Raw genomic sequence first — 20,814 nt, 5'->3', positions numbered from 1 at the left:
CCCACCCTCGCCGTGCCCGCATCCGGCGGCGTGTCGGCCGGGGTGTGCGAGGCCTGCCCCCCCCCCCCGGCGCTCTCTCCCAGGCTTCAGAGCTGCACCCCGTGATGGTGGCCGCCCTCATCTCCAACAAGCCTGAGTTCGTGAAGCTCTTCCTGGAGAACGGGGTGCGGCTGCAGGAGTTCGTCACGTGGGACACCCTGCTCCACCTGTACCGGAACCTGGACCCCTGCTGCCTGTTCCACAGCAAGCTCCAGCAGGTGCTGGCCGAGGAGCCGGGGCGCCCGGCCCCCACGCCCCCCACGCCCCCCGCGCCCTGCCTGCAGATGCACCACGTGGCCCAGGTGCTCCGCGAGCTCCTGGGGGACTTCACGCAGCCGCTGTACCCCCGGCCCCGGACCGGCGACCGGCCGCGGCTCCTGCTCCCCGTGCCCAACGTCAAGCTCCACGTGCGTGCTGGTGACGTGGCCCCCGCGCCGGTGACGTGTCCTCAGAGCTGCTTTTCTTTAATAGAGTTTATTGCCAAGTTGGTTTCCATACAACGCCCAGTGCTCATCCCAACAAGTGCCTCCCCGTGCCCGCCGCCCGCTCTCCCCCTCCCCCACCCCATCCATCCTCAGTTTGTTCTCAGTATTTAGGAGTTAGGGCTGCTGCTGCTGCTGCTGCTGCTGCTGCTGCTTCTTCTTCTTCTTCTTCTTCTTCTTCTTCTTCTTCTTCTTCTTCTTCTTCTTGAAAGAAACTGTCTTATATTTTTATTGGGAAAGAAATGCGCTCCCTGCCTCAGCCCGCCAGGGCCCCCGTAACAAAATACCGTGGACCAGCTTAAGTTACAGGCCCTGAGTCCCTCACAGTCTGGAGGCTGAGGTCTGGGCTCAAGGCGTCACAGGGCTGGTTTCCAGGGGGCCTCTCTTCCAGGCCTGAGGACGGCCACCTTCTTGCTGCGTCCTCACGTGGTCTTTGCTTAGTGTGTGAAGAGAAGTAGAGCAACAGTGCCCTTCCTCTTCCTACGGGGCCACGGGTCCCGACAGATCAGGGCCACAACCTCTGGCCTCATTCAACCTTAATCCCCTCCACAGAGGCCCGGTCTCCAAACACAGTCACTTGTGGGGTCAGAGTTTCAATGTATGCACTTTGGGAACACATTTCATCCGTTATTCTCCCTTTCTAAAAATTTCAGAGGGTTCAAATGGTTATGCAGGGAAAATGGCCTCCCTCATGCCTTGTGCCCCCAGACCTGGCCACCATGGGAAACTGGCTTTTCACAGGGTCAGGTCAGCAAGATCCCGCCGCGTCTCTGTGAGGTGCCCGGCATGTGCACTGCCGCACAGGCAGGGGAGGGCTTGTTTTCTGGTCTCCATCTGTGTTTGACGGGAATCCTGTCGCATCTCAGTGTTAAGTGTGAGACTGGCTTCTGAATTTATGTTCGCGAGTGTCCTTCTCCTGGTTCTTTAAGCGTTTTTAAAAAAAATGTTTATTTTTGAGAGAGACAGAGCATGAGCAGGGGAGGGTCGGGGTGGGGGACAGAGGATCTGAAGAGACAGATCCTGATGTGGGTCTCCAACTCATGAACTGTGAGATCATGACCTGAGCTGAAGTTGGACGCTTAACCCACTGAGCCACCAGGTGCCCCGTCATTTAAGCTTTTACAAATGAAGCCCAAGTGCAGGGTTTCATCCGTAGCCTTTTGAGAATTTACACTGCTCATCTTTGACTTAAGAATTTGACTTGAATTTGTGAGGGCAAAATATTTATTTTTTTAACATTTATTTTTCTGAAAGACAAAGCATGAGTGGGGGAGGGCAGAGAGAGAGGGAGGGAGACACAGAATCTGAAGCAGCTCCAGGCTCTGAGCTGTCAGCAGAGAGCCCCATGCGGGGCTCAAACCCACGAACCGTGAGATCCTGACCTGAGCCGAAGTCGGACTCTTAACTGACTGAGCCCCCAGGTGTTCCGATAGCAAAACATGTTTATGCTTGTTTTGGTCTCAACTTGACTGCAATGTAATGTGTTTAGTATGATGCTGCATTATGTTGCCGATATTTTCACGGTTTTTGCTTCAGAATGAGGCTTTGGTGGTGGTTTTATTTTGGGGCTGTCTTTGTCAGGTTCTGGTATCAGCTTTATGTTGCCCTCGTGAAAACCACTGGGAAACCTTCCTTATTTCTTCGCTCCAGAGTTCCAGGGGCTGGAATTCAGTTCTCAGAAGCTCAGCAGGCTCTCCTGTGAGTCCTTCGGGGCCCAGTGCCTTTTGGGTAGTAGCTCTGAGATTTTCTCAGTTTCGTTTCTGATAATTTATCTGTTGAGCTTTTCTATGTGTTCTAAGATCAGATTTGGGTATTTTGTTTTGCTGGAAAACTATCCACTTCCTTCAGGTTTTCAAATTCATCCGTTGTTCTGGGTAAGCCATGCCTGACCTTGACAAAGACGCAGCTGTGGCTTGGTTTTGTTTATTCACAGTTGTGCACTTGATTCCAGTGTGTTTGAGATACCCTTTAAGAAGGTCTAAAGTGGAAGCTTACAGTTAACTGTGTCTGTAACTTACTTAGTTTATCAATTAACTTTTCTTAAATATAAAGACAAACCTTTAGGAAATTTCTAAAATCGCAGAAAGTGGAATTTTGTGTTTGATGTGGGAAGTTGTTCTCACCTCTGGTAATTATCTCCAGGCCCTCTGAGTAGGTGCTTACTTACTGATCAGCCAGGGAGCTGGATTCCACGTAGCTGTGTAAACTGAGTGTGTCTGGGGGCAAGGTGCCCTCCCGCCCCCGGTAACCCTGTCTGTTCGGCACCAATCCCTTGTTGGTCTTCTCTGCAGGAGACACTCTAGGTTCCCCTGAGGAGCTCAGTGCCTCGAAACTGTAACAGACTCTGTGTTGGAAGTTTACTTAACAGAAAAGGGCTGTGATGCCCCCAGATCAGACGGAGGAGGCTAGAGGTGCCGGGTGTGTGACAAGAGGCTACGATTGTTGGTTCAGGAGTTTGCTGGGTGTTCCTTCCTGGGTGTTTCCGTGTCTCCACAGTGAGGCTTCTAACTCCCGTGTGCGTGAGGTTGACCTGACGTGTCTTTGAAGGTGCAGGTGGCGGGGCTCGCCCTCCAGGGACAGTGGTCTGGAAAGCTGTGGAGCGGGGCTCAGGACCTGCACGCTCAACAGGCACACCCAGGGACACTGAGGCGAGTGGGGACCTAGGCGGGGCTCTCAATGTCCACTGCTCAGCAGGTGCAGGGAGTGCGTCTCCGGTCCCTCTACAAGCGTTCGCCAGGCCACGTGGCCTTCACCATGGACCCCGTCCGCGATCTTCTCATCTGGGCCGTCGTCCAGAACCGTCGGGAGCTGGCAGAGATCATCTGGGCACAGGTAACCAGGCCCGTTTCTCAGCGCACACGGCTACGCGTGGACCAGTGACGGGGCTCCAGCCAGGCGGTGTGGTCAGAAAGCCCAGTGCCGACAGCAGGTGGAGGAGCATGTGGCCCTGGAGGGAGGCAGTGGGCATCGTGACCCCAGAAGGGACCCAGGGTGCCCAGTGTTGGAGAGCAGAGAATTTGGCTCAGAAAGGAAGGAATTTTAAAACTGTGTGCTGCCTCCTGCTGTTCTGTCCTGGGGCCGAGCTCAGCAGGCACGCGCAGCCGGGGGGAGCCGCCCTCCGTGGCCCACGCAGGTGGGTTCCCGTGGGTCGGCCTCGTGGGTGGCCACCCTGTTCACTAGACTCTGTAGGCAAGTTACATCCCTGCAGGGGCCGCACATCTTCCCACTGACCACCAGGGGGCGCACCAGAGACAGTCTGGTACTTAGATGGGAGAGAGTCCCTGATGCGCCTGCCCTGAGCCCCATTCGCCGCCCCCCCCCCACCACGGGAACATCAGTCAGCAGCCCCCTCACCACTGGGCCCAGGGGCAGCCTTCGACCATGCAGTACTTGGGGAGCTTCCCTTGAGTTTGTCCTAGCATCCCTGGTGCCTGGGACTGGCAGTGCCCCTGGGGGAGGGCGCCCAGAGGCTGGAGGGGTCTTGCATGAACCTGGACCCCTTCAGCCCCTTGCCTGGGGTTGACCAGCTGCCCAGGGAGTGCTGCGACTCATGCGTGTGTCAGGTCTGTGGTCCGGGTGGGCGGGCAGGCCGCTGCCACTGGCCAGTGTGGGAGCCCGGGCCACCAGCTGAGGCTCACCGCCAGATATGAGGGGACCCCACTGATACAGAAGCACAAGTAACCACCTAGTGGCCCCATGTGTCATGGGGCCTCTGTTCTCCCCACCCCGGGCAGTGCGTGTGGGCTTCCCGGGCTGGACCCCCACGCTCTGACTGTGGCCTCCGTGGTGCCCAGAGCCAGGACTGCATTGCCGCGGCCTTGGCCTGCAGCAAGATCCTGAAGGAGCTGTCTAAGGAGGAAGAGGACACGGACAGCTCGGAGGAGATGCTGGCGCTGGCTGACGAGTACGAACACAGAGCCATCGGTGAGTTCACAGGTGGCGGCCGTGGGCCACGGCGCCCCTCGTCACCTGCCACCCCAGGGTCCTAGTCCCTGGTCCTGCCTAGGCCGTGTCATCTGTGGGGCTGCTTCCTGGTGCTGTCCCCCGGAGTCAGGGACTGGGACCCTGCTGCCATGACACGGTCTTCCCTGTCCCAGGGGTATTCACCGAGTGCTACCGGAAGGACGAGGACCGAGCTCAGAAGCTGCTCACCCGTGTGTCGGAGGCCTGGGGGAAGACCACCTGCCTGCAGCTGGCCCTGGAGGCCAAGGACATGAAGTTCGTGTCTCACGGAGGCGTCCAGGTGACCTCTTCAGCCCTGCTTTCAGGAGGAGCTGTCCGTGGTGCTGCCGGTGCGACCGCAGCCTCCGGCTTACACAGAGGCACGCTGGTCCCTGTGCCGCGGGGCTCCTCGGGGACCTGGGGACAGGGCCTGGCCCTTGGTCGTGTGCTTCGGGCCCGACACACCCTCTCCACTCCCTTTGCAGGTCGGGAAACAGGTGCTAAGCGAGAGCGGGTGGGGGTCCCCTACCAGGTGGCCCCGGCCCAAGGCTGGCCCGGCCCGGCCCGGCCCGCCCGGAGTCTCTTCCTCAGCCGGCAGATGACGGGGCCTGTCCCGTGCTGCCCACCTCGCTGTGTGGCTGGGGGCTGTGTGAGGGGTCATGCGGGCACTTTGCGCCAAGCAGACATATCGTTCACCCTCAGGGGTGGGGCACAGGGGTGCCCAGTGACCTGACACTGCCTCCTCTGTCCACAGGCCTTTCTAACCAAGGTGTGGTGGGGCCAGCTCTGCGTGGACAACAGGCTCTGGCGGGTGATCCTGTGCATGCTGGCCTTCCCACTGCTCTATACTGGCCTCATCTCCTTCAGGTGCCGGCCTGGCCGCTGGGCTGGGGGGGGGGGGGCACGGTGCAGGGCCTCAGACCTTCCTTCCCCAATGTGCTTGCTGGGAGCAGGTCACATCTGTCCTGGTGGCTGCCACCAGGTCCTACAGTGGTAGAGAGGCATGAAGGCAGGAGGCAGGAGGAGGGGGCCCCCTGTGTGCTGAACACCTGCTATGCCCAAGCACCCATCATGGGCTGAGCCCCCACCATGCCCTGGCCCCCCACCCTTCCCTGGGCACCTGCTCTGCCCTGAACACCCGCCCTGCCCTGGGCACCCCCCTGCCCTGAGCACCCATTGGCCCAGAGCACCCATCTAGCCTTGGGTACCCACCCTGCCAGGCACCCCCCTGCCCTGGGCACCGCCCTGCCCTGAGCACCCATCCTGCCCTGGGCACCCCCCTGCCCTGAGCACCCCCTGCTGGGCACCCCCTGCCCTGAACACCCATCCTGCCCTGGGCACCCACCCTGCCGGGCACCCATCCTGCCCTGGGCACCCCCTGCCCTGAGCACCCATCCTGCCCTGGGCACCCCCCTGCCCTGAGCACCCCCTGCCGGGCACCCCCTGCCCTGAACACCCATCCTGCCCTGGGCACCGCCCTGCCCTGAACACCCATCCTGCCCTGGGAACTCACCCTGCCCTGGGCACCCACCCTGCTGGGCACCCATCCTTCCCTGGGCACCCACCCTGCCCTGGGCACCCACCCTGCCCTGAGCACCCATCCTTCCCTGGGCACCCACCCTGCCGGGCACCCCCTGCCCTGATCCCCCGCTGTGGCCAACTATTTCGTTTCAGTCTGGGCAGAACCAGACCTAAAGTGCCTTCCGGGGCCCTCCCTTGTGCAGGGCCGTGCGGTGGGGCCCCCTGTGTGGCTGTGTGAGGGGCGTCCGTGGGCTGCATGGGTGCACCCTGTGCCCAGGGCTCCCGTCCCTGGAGTGACATGCCCACTCGGGCACGCTGGCCCTGCTCCTCAGGGGAGGCAGAGGTCCTTCGGGCTCCCAGGCCCCTCCCAGCCTCGCCACCCCCTCCCTCCCGCGTCTGCCCTGCAGGGAGAGGAGGCTGCGGGCGGGGCGGGGCCTGCTCCGGGTCCGAGCCTTTTTCAACGCACCCGTGGTCATCTTCCACCTCAACATCCTGTCCTACTTCGCCTTCCTGTGCGTGTTCGCCTACGTGCTCATGGTGGACTTCCAGCCCACACCCTCGTGGTGCGAGTGCCTCATCTACCTCTGGCTCTTCTCCCTGGTGTGCGAGGAGCTGCGCCAGGTGCGCCCGCCCGGCCCCTTCCCTGCTCTCCCCCCCCCCCCCCCCCCCCCCCCCCCCCCCCCCCCCCCCCCCCCCCCCCCCCCCCCCCCCCGCCCACGCAGCCCGTCCACTGGTCCTGACCGCCACCAGGGGGCGCCGGGACTGTAACCCGCCGCACTGGGCCACTTTCTCTTGTAGGCCCATGGCGGGCGAACCGGGCACCTAGACACCCTGTCAGGGTCCAGGGTGGCATCAGAGTCCCCAGGAGGCAGGTGCAGGAGCCTCTCCTCTGGGCTGCGCGGCCTCCTGAAGCCAGACCCACTCCCAGGGGGCAAAGCCCCAGCCTCCACGGCGGCGGCCCCAGAGCGGAGGGCGCCTGTGCCCTCCTCCCGCGGGGGGCCGTGTGCCCCACACCCCAGCTGCCAGAGACGGGCTGCCGCGGTCCTGCTCCCCGGGGGCCCGCTGCGGAGCAGGCGGACAGGTCCGTGGGAAGCTGGCTCACACAGACAGCCGGGGGCTGTCCCAGCCTCAGGCACCTGCGGACTGAGCAGGGCTGCGGTGGGTCGGAGGGCGGGCTCAGGGCCCGCTGGCGACACCTCTGCCTGGGCTCCTCTCCCACTGCTCCTCCCCCCGGGGGACCCAGGGACGGCGGGAATCCGTCCCTCCCTGGCTGGCTCGCTGCTGGGGGTGAGGACGGTGACGGCAGCCGGGCCCCAACCCCTTGCCTTCCCGCAGCTCTTCTCTGACCCTGACGAGTTTGGGCTGATGAAGATGGCGCTCCTGTACTTCAGCGACTTCTGGAATAAACTGGACGTCGGCGCCATCTTGCTCTTCATCGCAGGACTGACCTGCAGGTGAGCCGCCCGGCACCCTCTGTGCCTTTCCGGCGGCGGCTGCAGCCCCGAGGGCTCGCGTCCCCTCTGAACGTGTCTGCCGTCTCACGGGTGCGCAGAATCTGTCCCGGGACTGTGGGAGGAGCAAAGAGGAAGGTGCCAGAGTCTCCGCCCCCTCGGAGGGCTGAGCACCTGCAGCCCGACAGTTCCCTCTGCTGCCGGGCCCCGGGCCACTCGGCTGCCCATCAGGGCCACATGCGTCCCTGCCGCAGTGTCCTTCTCCATGAGGCAGGAGGGACCAGCCCCGCCACACTGCTTCCCCAGAGGCCCGCACGGCCTGCCTCCCCTACCCAGGCTCGGCTTCCGGACCTTTCTGGTTAGCCCCTCCCTGGAGGCTCTGCCCCATGAGCTCACACCCTGTTTTTAGTACTTTGAGGCCCCGGGGGCCTCCAGACCACACGTGGGCTCGGGCAGGTGCACAGGCAGCCGGGGCGGGCTCCGGGAGCTGTGAGCTCAGGGTCCCTGACTCTGCCTCGGAGCCAGGCTGATACCAGGGCTGCTGTACCCCGGACGCATCATCCTCTCCCTGGACTTCATCATGTTCTGCCTCCGCCTGATGCACATCTTCACCATCAGCAAGACGCTGGGGCCCAAGATCATCATCGTGAAGCGGATGGTAAGGGGATGAGGGGTCCGGGTGCCAGTTGCCAGCCAGGCGCTCCAGCTCCCAACCCCAGCATGCCCGTCTCAGGTCTTTGCCTGTATGCCACCTCGTCCGGGCAGCCTCCCCTAATCTCCACAGCTCATTCCTGATCTCTGTTACAGCCCTGTCACTCCCTTCTGTCACTCCCTCTGTGGGTCACAGTCACACCCAGCACCCCATTAGGATGTGGGGGCCAGGCCAGGGCTGTGGCCCCAAGTGTCCCTGCCTAGGGTGACCGCGGCTCCTCCCGCCACCACAAAGCACGCAGCCTGGCCGTGGGGGGCGGCAGCCTGTGTGGGTGCCCGCGCGTGGCCGCAGCGGTGCCGCCCCGTCTCTGCAGATGAAGGACGTCTTCTTCTTCCTCTTCCTGCTGGCGGTGTGGGTGGTGTCCTTCGGGGTGGCCAAGCAGGCCATCCTCATCCACAACGAGCGCCGCGTGGACTGGATCTTCCGCGGGGTGGTCTACCAGTCGTACCTCACCATCTTCGGCCAGATGCCGGCCTTCATCGACGGTAGGACGCGGGGCCCTGACGGCTCCAGCAGGGGTGCCTGGAAGGCTCACAGGAGGCTGGGGGAGGGGCGGGGGGCAGGAGACAGGTGCGTATGATGCTTAGTCGTGGGGGGATGGGTGGCTTCGGCGGGGTGGCAGGGAGTCTGAGCTGTACCTGGAAGCCCGGGCTGAGATCTGGGGTGGGCCGAGGGTGCCGCCTGGGGCTCGGACACCCCTCCCGCACACCCCATGCCACCCTGCCCCTCCTCCTCCTCCTCTAGACGGAGAGAGTCCGTTCCGTACACTGAGTGTTTGCTCTCCGGCAGCATCGTCGAGATGTAACTCATACTATGAACAGCTCACCTGTGTGAGGCTGAGCTTCGGTCGTTTTGTCGGTACTCACGGAATCGAATTTTAGAACGTTGGCATCCCCCACCAGAGACGCCCACGCCCCTTAGCAGTCACTCCCGTGTCGGCGACCTGTGATCGACGTTCCCTCTGTGCCATCCGCTGGACGTTTCTCGTGAATCGGATAGCGTAACATGTGGCCTTCGTGTCTTGCTTGCTCTTAGCGTGATATTCCCAGACACAGCCGCATTGTAGCCGTGTCAGCATTTAATCCCTCTTTACGGTTAAACAACCCTCCATGCACGGACAGGCCCTACTTGTAAGCCGGTGAACTTCTGAGCTGTTTCTACCTTTGGGCCGTTACGAATAACATGGCTCAGAACGTTATAACAGTTATAACTGTTCCGGATCGCGCCGGTGTGGATGGTCTGGGCGGTGTGGACGCATGTTTCCATCCGGCTTGGACGGAGGTCTGGGAGCGGACTGTGCACCTGCCGGGCTGTGTGCTAAGTCTGTCTCTAACTCTTTGAGAAATGGCAGTTTTCAACAGCAGCTGCGTGGCTTCCCACGTCCCCACTGCCAACAATGCGGACGAGGGCCCAGCGCTCCGGTTCCCACATTCACACTGGCTTGTCATTGCCTTTTCTTGCTCGGGCCATCCCCATGGGCATGAGATGCATCTCATTTCCCTGAGCCGATCGGATGTCGTCTTTGGAGAAATGTCTGCTCCTGTCATTGGCCCGTGTTATTGGGTTATTTTTCTTTCTTCCTGAGTTATATGGACACAGTCCCTTCTATTTCTGATTTGCAAATATATTCCGCCAGTCTGGAGGCCAGCTTGTCCCTTTCTAGGCGGTGTCCTTTGAAGCCGCAGAGTTTTTAATCTTGGTGAAGTCCACCTCAGCAGTCGCTCTGGTCACTGGTGCTGCTGCTGTCTTATATCAGAGCCCGCTGCCTGACCGACATCATGACCATTTATGTCTTTGTTGTTATTCTAGAAGTTAGACCTCTGGTTCTTATTTTTGGCCTTTGAGCTATTTAAGTTAATTTTGTAGACAGTGTGAGGTAGGGGTCATCCTTCTGCATGCAAATACCCCGTTTGTTGAAATCCCCATTGAATTGTCTTGGCCCCGAGTCAAAAACCAATTGACCATTAATGAAAGGGCTTATCGACAGGCCATCAGTTCTGTTCCATTGATCTGTGTGTCTGCTATTGTGCTGACGCCACCCAGCCTGGTGAGTGTCACTTCCTGGTAAGTTTTACAATAAGGACACGTCAGGTCTTCAACTTTGCTCTTTTTTTTCAAGATTGCTTTGGGCTCCGGGTCCCTTGGGTCCACATGACTTTTTGAATCAGCTTCTCAGTTTCTCCAAAAAGCATCTAGGATTTTGATGGTGAATAGGGGATGCCTTTCTGCTTCTTTAGATCTTTAATTTCCTTCAACAAAATTGTGTAATTTTCCATGAGTAAGTTACATTGCTTTGTCTAAGTTTATCCTGAAGTGTTTTATTGTTTTCCATGTTGTTGTAAAGAGAATTGTTTTAGTCATTTCATTTTTGAATTGTTTGCTGCTAATGTATAGAAATACGCTGTCCACGGGGCGCCTGGGTGGCTCACGGTCACCAAGCCGACTTCAGCTCGGGTCATGATCTCACAGTTCATGGGTTCAAGCCCCACGTTGGGCTCTGTGCTGACAGCTCAGAGCCTGGAGCTGCTTCTGATTCTGTGTCTCCCTCTCTCTCTGCCCCTCCCCCACTTGCATGCATGCGTGCACGCTCGCTCTCTCTCTCAAAAATAAATAAACATTTAAAAAATTAAAAGAAACACGCTGCATTTGCATGTGGATCTTGCTGAGGTTCTTTACAGCTGTACCAGTTTTTAGTGGATTCCCTGGAATTTGCTGTAGAGGAGATCATGTCTTCTGCAAATAGAGATATTTTCACTTGTTCTTTTCATCTGATGCCTTTTATTTCTCATTCTTGCTTTATTATCCTGGCTAGAACCTCTGGTACAACATTGAATAGAAGTATCCAGAACAAACGCCTCTTGTGGCACCTGATCTTAGAGGGGGAAGCTGTCAGTCTTGCTATTAAGTGCAATGTTTGCTTATTTGTAAGCATCCTTCCTCAGGGTGACGAGGCCCCTTTCCGTCCCTAATGTCTTGAGTGTTTTCATTATAAAAGTGTGCACAGTTCTCTCGACTGCTTTTCCTGCATCTGTTGAAATGTCCGCCTGAGTTTTTGTACTTTATGCTATTAACGTGGTGTGTTGCGTTAACTGTGTTTCAGATGTGCAGCCGGGTCTGTACGCCCTGGACGGACCTCGCTCGGTCACGGAGTGTGATGCTCTTGACGTGATGCCGGATTCGGTCTGCCCGTGTGCTGTGGGAGGTTGTGCACCTGTGTTCATGCAGGGCATTGGTCTGTAGTTTGGTTTCTTGTAACGCTTTTATCTGGCTTTGGTGTCAGGGTGACACCAGCCTCCTAGCATGAGTTAGCAGTGTTCCTTCCTCTTACTATTTTGGAAAACTTTGTGAGGGATTGGTTTTCATTCTTCAAACATTCAGCACAATTCACGAGTGAAGCCACCTGGGTCTGGATTTTTCCTCGTGTGAAGTTTTAAAATTAGGACGTCTGTCTCTTTGCTTGTTACAGATCTGTCTGGATTTCCTGTTTCTTCTCAGTCCCCCGTGGTGCCTCTTTCTGGGATTTTTGTCCTTCTTTAGACACCACCTACTTTGTTGGCACACAATTTTGTAGTATTTCTTTACAGTTCGTTTTATTTCTGTAGGGTTGGTGGTGATGTTCTCTCTTTTGTTTATAACTTTAGCAATTTGAACCTCCCCCCCACCCCCCATCAGTCTAGGTAAGAGGCTGTAATTTGGTTGGTCTTTTCCAAGAACCAGATTTTGGTTTTAGTTGATTTTCTTTATTTCTTTTGTATTCTCCATTTCACTTAGTTGCATTCTGATCTTTATTATTCCTTTCTGCTTGCTTCTGCTTGCTCTGGGTTCAGTCTGCTTTTCTTTTTTTTTAGTTTGCTAAAGTGGAAGGTTATGTTGCTGGAGCACCTGGGTGGCTGAGTCAGTTAAGTGGCCAACTGTTGATTTTGGCTCAGATCATGATCTCACAATTCATGACTTCAAGCCCCGTGTTGGGCTCCATGCTGATAGAGTAGAGCCTGCTTGGAATTCTCTCTCCCCGTCTCTCTCTCTGCCCCTCCCCTGCTTGAACTCTCTCTCTCTCTCTCAGAAAGTGGTAGGTTATATTATTGATTTGAGCTCTTCTTTTTTAAAAAATTTTTAATGTTTTTATTTATTTTTGAGAGAGAGAGAAAGAACACGAGCAGAGGAAGGGCAGAAAGAGAGGGAGACACAGAATCAGAAGCAGCTCCAGGCTCTGAGCTGTTAGCACAGAGCCCGACTTGGGGCTCAAACTCACGAACGGTGAGATCATGACCTGAGCCAAAATCAGATGTTCAACTGACCAGCCAAGCAGGACAAATGTTTTATTGTTTTATATACCCTTCGCTTTTCTACAAACGTGGGACTTCATTTCAGTCTGTAATCCCCTGTCGCGCATGGGTATGTTACCTGTGCAACAGTGTTCCTTCTCCTGCCTCCCTTCTTTTCATGAGGGTTATTCATTTTCTCCGCTTGAATTCTGTCCATGGCACTGGGCTCCCCGTCGTTGGGAGCTGTGTTTTAGTGGTGACAGGACCCCCTCCTTCCTGGTGCGGACCCTGCCCCTGCCCCTGCCCTGGGGCTCAGGACGTGGCCTGGAGGGGATGGCTGGGTGCTGGGCAGGTGTATGTGCCCCGGGGCGGGACTGCAGGTCTGGCTTCCCACTTCCCTCGGCCCCGCGGAGGACGCTGGGTAAACAGACGCCTCTCTCTGGGCCCGAGCTGACAGCTATGGTCACCCAGTTGTGCGGGTGTCCAGGCTTCGGGGATGCCCATTGCCCGAGGGACTCTGGTGACTCCGTGTGGCTGTCTTTGTTCCCTGTGCGCCCCGCCCCCAGGTGTGAACTTCAGCCTAGACCAGTGCAGCCCCAACGGCACAGACCCCTACAAGCCTAAGTGCCCCGAGAGCGACGCCGTCCGGCAGGAGCCTGCCTTCCCCGAGTGGCTGACGGTCATCCTGCTCTGCCTGTACCTGCTGTTCACCAACATCCTGCTGCTGAACCTCCTCATCGCCATGTTCAAGTGAGGCCCCAGGTCCTTCTCTTTCCGGTACAGCGCGGTGGGCGTGTCCTTCTCCCCCCTGGAGAGCGCTGTGGGCGGGGCCTTCTGGTCCCCCAGACAGCGCGGTGGGCGGGGCCTTCCCGTCCCTGAGACAGCGCGGTGGTAGGTCCTCGTCGTGGGACAGCGCGGTGGGCGGGGCCTTCTGGCCCCTGGACAGCGCGGTGGGCGGGGCCTTCTGGCCCGCCCCCCCCGCCCCCCCCGACAGCGCGGTGGGCGGGGCCTTCCCGCACCCTGGACAGCGCGGTGGGCGAGGCCTTCTCTTCCTCGGGAAGCGTGGTGGGCGGGTCCTTCTGGGCCCGGGACAGCGCAGCGGGGGGTCCTTCTCGCAGAGCCCGCCGGGTCTCCAGTAACCCGCACACTCCTCCCCCCCACCTTCCCCCTCAGCTACACGTTCCAGCAGGTCCAGGAGCACACGGACCAGATCTGGAAGTTCCAGCGCCACGACCTGATAGAGGAGTACCAGGGCAGGCCCCCCGCGCCGCCCCCCTTCATCGTCCTCAGCCACCTGCATCTCTTCATCAAGAGGGTGGTCCTGAAGATACCCGCCAGGAGGCGCAAGCAGCTCAGTAAGGCCGCCTGCGCCGTCCCCGGGGCGCGTGCTCCGCTGTCTTGGGCGCAGTCGGGGGCCGGTGGGCGAGCTTGGCGGCTCCTTCTAGAACGCTGGAGGCTCAGCAGGGGTGCAGACCCTTGGGCGGGCGTGGGGTGGGGTCCTCCCGCCCTTCCTCCCCCTCGGGGCCCCTCCCCGTCCGGACGTCCCGTGTCCCCCCCCCCCCCCCCCCCCCCCCCCCCCCCCCCCCCCCCCCCCCCCGCGCGGCGTTCAGCCCGTCCGCTCGCCCCCTGCGCCCGCAGAGAACAAGCTGGAGAAGAACGAGGAGGCCGCGCTCCTGTCCTGGGAGATCTACCTGAAAGAGAGCTACCTGCAGAACCAGCAGTACCAGCAGAAGCAGCGGCCTGAGCAGAAGATTCAAGATATTGGCAATAAGTACGGGAGGCCGGGCCAGTCCACGGGGCGCGAACCCCCACGGTCCGAGGTCGCAACGGGGACATAGCCCACCTTGGGGGGGCCTGGGTACTGCTCCTTGCAGCAGAGATCCTGTGTCCTCCAGCTGACCCATGGCTCCCCCTCTTGGGAAGGCTGGACCCCGCGGGGTGGGGATGAGGGTGAAGGCTGCACCCGCACATCACACATCCGGCAGGGCTGACCTCTGGTCTACTTAGGAGGCAGGCGCTCGGGGACTTGGTCCTGCTGTCCGTGGGTCTCTCCGTGGGTCAGGAGAGGAAGGGCCATGGGCCGTGTAGCTATGGCAGGTCCTGGCCCTGGGGCAGTCCCGTGGGCCGTGCAGGGAGAGGGACGCCCTGCAGCCTCGGGGAGCAGCCAGCGGTGCACTCCCTGCAGCAGCAAGCACCCTCTCCTCAGAGCTGTGCACCTGCCATGCTGGTGTCTCTGGGCTCATCCACTGACCGGGGCTGGTGATGGCAGCCATCGCCTGGTACTGCTTGCAGAATGCTTGGGAGGGCGGGCACAGGGAGAGCAGGTGTGCGTCCCGGCTGGAGATGCAGGGGGTCATGCTGCCTGGCACTAGCCACCTGCTCCCCTGGGCCGGCGAGGAGCCCGAGGCCCTGGGAGGCAGCATGGCATGCACGCCCCACGCCCTGTGGCCGAGCCGAGCCCACCCCCACATCCGCCTACAAAGGGGGGTGGGAGTTTGTCGGTGATGCGGTGGGGTCTCGACTAGCTCATCACAGGGACTGAGTCACAGGGTCCAAAGCCACTCTGTCACCTTCTCTCCAGTTACCACACAGCACATCTGTAGACTGGCTGCAGAGCCCGGCAGAAAGCGGTTCCGTGGCTTTTGTGGGTGTAAGGAGCACGTGGTGACGGGAAAGTGAATTCCTAGGCCCTCCTGGAAACACGTTTCTCCCCTTTCCCTAGACAACCATTCAAAGTGGGTCCCGGGCCCAGCCCAGCACTCACTGGTCACTGAAGCGACTGCTGACTTTATTACTAAGAGCGATGTTTGCAGGTGGCCCTTGAGTGGAGACGTGGGAAACCCTGGGCACAACCAGGCTGGAGAGTCTGGGCGGGCGCAGCCGTGGAATCCTTTGCCCGTGCACTTGGCACCTGGCAGCCAAAGTTGGGTAAAGCCCCATGTGGCAGCAAAATAAGACAAACCCAAACAAACGTTCCCCAAACAGCGGCACTGCCCCTCCCCCGAACCCAGCGGTGCCCAGAAGCAGCTTTGAACTTTGCACTTGGCTGTCTCACGGCCGTGGGCAAATCAAGGTGAGGACTGTTCATGCCTGCGTCTCACCCAGCGGCGCTGCCGCGGGCTGGCGGCGTGGCCCCGTGAGCCAGGGCGTCCGCTTGCTGAAAGATCTGCCCCTTCGGGGCCGCAGGCAGCGTCCATTCTGTACAGAAGCGTGTTATCAGTACTTTCAGGGGAGGCTGCCTGAACCTAAGGGGTCAGGCGGGGCCTGCACCTGCAGACCGGTGTGTGTGCCCTTGACATCCCAGGCCCCCAGAGCCGGCTCAGCTGGGTGTTCTTTCAGGATCAGCACCGTGGTGGACCTGCTGGAAATGGAGAGTCTGAAGCGGTCAGGCTCCACGGGGCAGAGACTGGCCTCCCTGGAGGAGCAGGTGGGTTCCAGGCCCGCGCCGCCATTTCTGGGCCTTGGATCTGCCCGGCCGGGACACCAGCCTGTGGTGCAGGGCTTCCAGAAAGAGCATGTTGGGAAATGGCCAGGAGAGGGAGCTGCTGGGTAATGTTGGGACCGTTTTTCCCACCGGTCCTCCAGAACACTCCCCCACTGAGCCCCACTTCCCTGCACTTAGAGGTGTGTGCACCGCGGGCTGCTCCGAGGGGGCCGCCCCCCTCCCCTCCTCTGGCCTCCACAGAGCTGTCCTCCGAGGTGACCGCGGCCGCAGGACCCCATGACCAGAAGCTGTGGGAATTCCAAACGCCCGCGCTGCTTTCCCAGGCTGCCCGCGGTTGCTGGCGGGGAGGGGGGGTCACGGGGCGGCAGGATGCGTTCGGACGTCTGTGCGGAGCACTGGGCTGGGGAGCAGCACGTCCCAGCCCAGCCCAGATGGTTGGAACTTCGGGTCAAGTTTCTGATGCTTCTGCACTTTACCTTGTACTTTACAGGGCGGGGGGTGGGGGGGGCGGACACGACCGATTGGCAGCAGGCAGTCGTGAACAGCCTCCACCCACGTGCCCCCCATCAATGCCCACTGATGGTCCCCCCACCAGTCAGGCCACACCCGCTGGGCTCCACGCCCTGGGCCTGAGACACGCAGCCCTGAGCAGCCTCACATCGGAGACTTGTCACCTTGCAGGCCGGCTGGGCTCAGGTGTTCACACATCCGCTCACCCAGCCGTCCGTCCGTTCACTCATTTATTCGTTCATCCGTGTATTCATCTATCCATCCATCCATCTTTCCTTCCTTCTTTCCATCCCTCCACTCACTCATTCATTTATTCATCCATCTATTTATCCATCCGGCCATCCATCCATCCATCATCTCATGTTTCCCGTGCTCCTCCTCCGTGCCGCATCCAGGGCTGGCCTGGGGAGTGTCAGAGCGAACAGGCATTGTCTCCCCCTCAGTCTGGGGGCACAGACATAAAAGTCCACTGTTACATGTGGTTTAATAAGTGCAGCAGTCAAGGCCGATGCAAGGGCTGGCAGTCAGGGAGGCCTCGGGCCTCCGGGATAAGGGGAGTGGATGGGAGGAGGTTGGGTCCCTGCCCCCCGTGCCCCTCTTGCTGGGGGCTTTCTTATGAGAGCCCCTGCTGCCCACGGCAGCCTCCCAGCCGGCCACACCTGAGCCCCCATGCTGTCACTGGAGTCTTGTCCTTTCTCAGCTTTGCTGCGTCAGGTGGGGGCAAGCCCCTCGGCCCCTGTGATGGCGGGGTGCCCACCGTCAGCCCGCCCCCGCCCCGGGACCCCTGCACGCAGCCCCTGCCCGGACTGCCTCCTCCCCTGTGGGTCCTTGCCTGGCTGCTGCCTCCCCAATGGGTGCAGCTGCTGCTGGACCCAGTTCTCCTGGCCCCAGGGGTCACCCGGCTCCCACCATCTCCTGTAGCTGAATATGTTTGGCCTCCAGAAGTTTCTTTTCTCTGGGAGGAGTGAGGGCCACGGGAAGCCTTAGTGGATGGTCGGGTACCACCTTCTGCTGCTCACACTCCTCTTCCCGTGGCTTCAGGATGGTCCAGCGGCCTTGCCATGTCCCGTCCCAGTGGCCGTTGGGTCTCACGGGTGGGTGCTGCTGGTGACCAGCCGCCCCGGCTCTGAGGGAAGTGGGGCATGCTCAGGTGCCGGTGGGGTCCCTGCAGCCTTCCCACTGCCCTCGCTGGTTCCACAGACAGCTGGCTGTGCTGTGCGGGGCAGGCAGGGACCAAATCTAGTTTGGGACGTGACTTGCAGGTGGCGCAGATGTCCAGAGCGCTGCACTGGGTCATTAAGGCCCTGAGGGACGGAGGCTTCGGCTCAGAGGAGGGCATCCCGGCCCCGGGTGAGTGGGTGGCCTGGCCAGCCGCTGGGCCCTGCTGGCCTGTGCTCTCTTGAGTCTGGGGATCTGTGGGGAGGAGAGGCAGTGGGCGGGGCTCGGGCGGGGCCTGGGGGTCGGCCACGCGCTGCTCCTGGGTCCCCAGGGCCTGGGGGAGGGTAGCCTGCCCCACGGTCGCAGGGGCCGTACAGCGGAGCCCTGGCTGGCCTGGTGGGGCCTCGAGAGGAGGCCTGCATTGTGCTATACAGGAGGCCCCGGAGACCCATACCGGGTGCAGAAACCTTGGTCCATATGTCATTTTCTGTTTTATGTTTATTTTTGAGGGAGAGAGAGGGTGAGCAGGGGGAGGGCAGAGAGAGAGAATCCCAAGCAGGTTCTGCACTGTCAGTGCAGAGTCTAATGTGGGGCTCAATCCCATGAACTGTGAGATCGTGACCTGAGCCCAAGTCACACGCTCAACCAACTGACCTACCCAGGCACCTCTCCCCTCCCTCTCCCCTCGGCAAAGTCCATGTTTCTAAGTTTGCAGCTGGCCAAGAATGGGCAAGTCTGGCCGTCCTGGGGCAGAGGTGACCCCAAAGGGACACATGCACCCCCTTAACTGGACGGGCTCCTGTAAGGGCCGTGAGTCCAGCTAACTCCCGAGAGCTCTGGGGCCCCCTGCAGGGAGGCAGGTGCTGGCTGGGGGGACGCTGCCCAACCCCAGATCTCAGTCCCCCCAGGGCCGTGGAGGGGAGCCCCGCTTTGGGGCCGCGGGTGTTCGGTCTGGCCTCGGGGAGGCTGAGGTGGCCCAGTTCTGGGAAAGGACCATCGAGAATGTCCCTGTCCTGAGCCGGGGCCCAGCCTTGCCCACAGCTCCCTGTGGCTGTCCCCAGCCCCCCAGAAGGCCTCAGAGGGGCAGGACCTCGAGCTGGACGGCAGGCAGGAGGAGGAGGATGTGGGCGACAGCCACCACGTGAACGCCCGGCACCTCCTGTACCCCGACTCCCACGTCACGCGCTTCCCGGTGCCCAACGAGAAGGTGCCCTGGGAGGTGAGTGCAGGTCCTGGCACCAGGTGGGGTGTGCTGGGCAGAGGGGGAAACTGAGTCACCAGGTGCTCACAGCTAGAGGCAATGGAGCTGTGATTGGAGCCCAGGGGACCCAGGGGGCCACTGACCCACACAGGGAGCCGAAGCCCCGCTTCCTCCAGTCATCCCAGACCCTGGCGTCCCCAGGGACCGTCGCTGCCCCTTTGTGACTGCAGCTGAGGGACAGCATCAAGGAGGGAGGGAGAGGAAGGACAAGCAGCTGCGTGCCCTCCCCGCCCCCATGGGCTTTCCCTCTAGACTTTCCAGAACGTTCTAGGCTGTGGCCTCCATTCCTTCTCCCAGTCTCCACCAGCTGGAGTCCCCCTGGAGTCCAGCCTCGACCCCGCCCCATCCTGGGGGCCCCCTGGGACCACCAGCGCCGTCGCCAGCCCCCTCGGCTGGGTCCCTGGGTGTGGCGCGCCCCGCAGCCTGCCCCGGCTCAGACCTGCCGTGTGCACGTTGGGGTCGGTCTCGGGGACCCTTGGCCGTGAGCGCTTTGAGGAGGAGGTGCGGCCGTCGGTCGTCCTGGCTGGGGGGCCGCAGCCACAGGCCAGTCTGAGGGGGGACCGCCGTCTTCGTGCAGACGGAGTTTCCCATCTACCAGCCGCCCTTCTACACAGACGACAGGAAGGACAAGGGCTTCGTGGACCCCGCGGGAAGGTGAGTGTGCACATCCTCGGCCCCGGGCACGGAGGGTGCGGGACGGGCCACAACGTGCTCGGGTCAGGGCGAGAGCCTGCCTCCTGCCCGGACAGGCTGCCCTGTTGTCCCCGAGGGCCAGGACCCTCTGGGGAGGTGCCTAGCTGGGGGCACCTACCGGGGACACGGGCTCTCTGACGGCCCAGTGCCGTCACCGCCCTCTCTTACGGGGACGCGGCCTCCCCGCTCGCCCTCAGTGCCCGTGAGCCTCCGTCCGGGATCAGCTACAATGCCGTGGATGGACCCACAGACCGGAGGAGTTTCCACGGGGTCTACGCAGTGCAGGACGGGCTCCCTCTGTGAGTGCGCCGCCCCCCATCCCGCGTCAGACTGGCCTTTGTGGGGTGCCTGCGGGGGCTTGCTTCTGGGCTCAGCCGCCCTGTCCTGGCAAACTAGCCACCTTTCTGGTAAAAGTGGACAAAAGACAGAAGAGGAGGCACTGACGTGAGGCCTGTCTCACGCCTCCGGACGCTGGTGTGGATCTGGGAGGCGCACCCTCCCCGCTGGCCCTGGGCCCATGGCCCTCGTCCCCGAGGGCCCCTGGTGACTTTCCGAGACTCCACGGGTTTTGACAACAAGCCTGAGAGAGGCAGTCGTGGGGCCAGTGGGGTGGCGTCAGGGGACGGCAGAGTTTCCTGCGTCTGTTCCCTGTGGCGATGGGCACTGTGTCCTGCTGTACCCTGAGTGCCTCCAACGGAAAGATGTCGAGTGACGCTACCATCATGCCCAGCAGTCACTTGACCGGCACCTCTGTTTCGGCAGGGGGTCCTGGAGATAAAGGAGCCACCTCTGCCCCGGGCCGCAGCCCAGGGGCCAGAGGAGGGGGAAGGCACCATGAGAACTAGGGGAGGGACCACTGATGGACCCCTGAGAGAGGGGCGGGTGGGGGCCTCTCGGGAATGTTCTGGAACAGGAGTGGGTGTCTGTGCCTGAAGCCAGAGGCCAGGGAAGGGGGAGGCGGGAGACAGTGGGCATGAGCGCGGGGCCCTGGCCGCAGCCAGGCAGACGCAGGCGGGGCCGTGGGAGAGAGCAGGCTGGAGCGCCGCAGAGGGACCTGCAGGGCCTGCCCCTGCGCGCGTGAGGCCTTGGGACGCAGACGCGGGGCGCGTGGTGGCATGGGCCGGTCACGCTCTCTGGGGTTGGGACGGCCACGCTAGCACCTGGGCTGGACCTCTGCTCCCAAGGAGACCTCTTTCTTTCCCCGCCAACCCCAAGGTGACCTGGGTCTCCTGCCCCGGCCCTGGAGGCCCTAAAGGACAAGACTTGTCCCCAGGCGGATAGTCCGCAGGGAGGCGGATCCAGCCAGGCTAGTGGCGGGGGGGGGGGGGGGGGGGG

At 61.0% G+C, this 20,814-nt stretch overlaps 1 protein-coding gene across 12 annotated transcripts in view; it reads left to right on the top strand.

The window, feature by feature from the left end:
• Positions 1 to 20,814, top strand: part of TRPM2 (transient receptor potential cation channel subfamily M member 2) — a 54,052-nt gene that overhangs the window by 27,614 nt on the left and 5,624 nt on the right. For 7 of the 12 annotated variants that reach the window (XM_029938820.1, XM_029938821.1, XM_029938819.1 and 4 more), the window contains 18 exons: positions 84 to 446; positions 3,213 to 3,353; positions 4,316 to 4,445; positions 4,619 to 4,764; positions 5,218 to 5,330; positions 6,392 to 6,605; positions 7,320 to 7,438; positions 7,961 to 8,093; positions 8,461 to 8,632; positions 11,248 to 11,379; positions 12,979 to 13,162; positions 13,586 to 13,767; positions 14,051 to 14,183; positions 15,752 to 15,839; positions 17,630 to 17,717; positions 18,587 to 18,744; positions 19,364 to 19,440; positions 19,677 to 19,778. In XM_029938820.1, the coding sequence (XP_029794680.1) occupies positions 84 to 446; positions 3,213 to 3,353; positions 4,316 to 4,445; positions 4,619 to 4,764; positions 5,218 to 5,330; positions 6,392 to 6,605; positions 7,320 to 7,438; positions 7,961 to 8,093; positions 8,461 to 8,632; positions 11,248 to 11,379; positions 12,979 to 13,162; positions 13,586 to 13,767; positions 14,051 to 14,183; positions 15,752 to 15,839; positions 17,630 to 17,717; positions 18,587 to 18,744; positions 19,364 to 19,440; positions 19,677 to 19,778 (2,675 nt within the window). The remainder of the gene's footprint in view (positions 1 to 83; positions 447 to 3,212; positions 3,354 to 4,315; positions 4,446 to 4,618; positions 4,765 to 5,217; positions 5,331 to 6,391; positions 6,606 to 7,319; positions 7,439 to 7,960; positions 8,094 to 8,460; positions 8,633 to 11,247; positions 11,380 to 12,978; positions 13,163 to 13,585; positions 13,768 to 14,050; positions 14,184 to 15,751; positions 15,840 to 17,629; positions 17,718 to 18,586; positions 18,745 to 19,363; positions 19,441 to 19,676; positions 19,779 to 20,814) is intronic. The other 5 variants (XM_029938818.1, XM_029938825.1, XM_029938824.1 and 2 more) reach the window with 5 other exon arrangements.

This window comes from Suricata suricatta, chromosome 5 (assembly GCF_006229205.1).
Source record: "Suricata suricatta isolate VVHF042 chromosome 5, meerkat_22Aug2017_6uvM2_HiC, whole genome shotgun sequence".
Classification (NCBI taxonomy): Eukaryota; Metazoa; Chordata; class Mammalia; order Carnivora; family Herpestidae; genus Suricata; species Suricata suricatta.
This window is presented reverse-complemented; position numbering and strand designations above follow the sequence as displayed.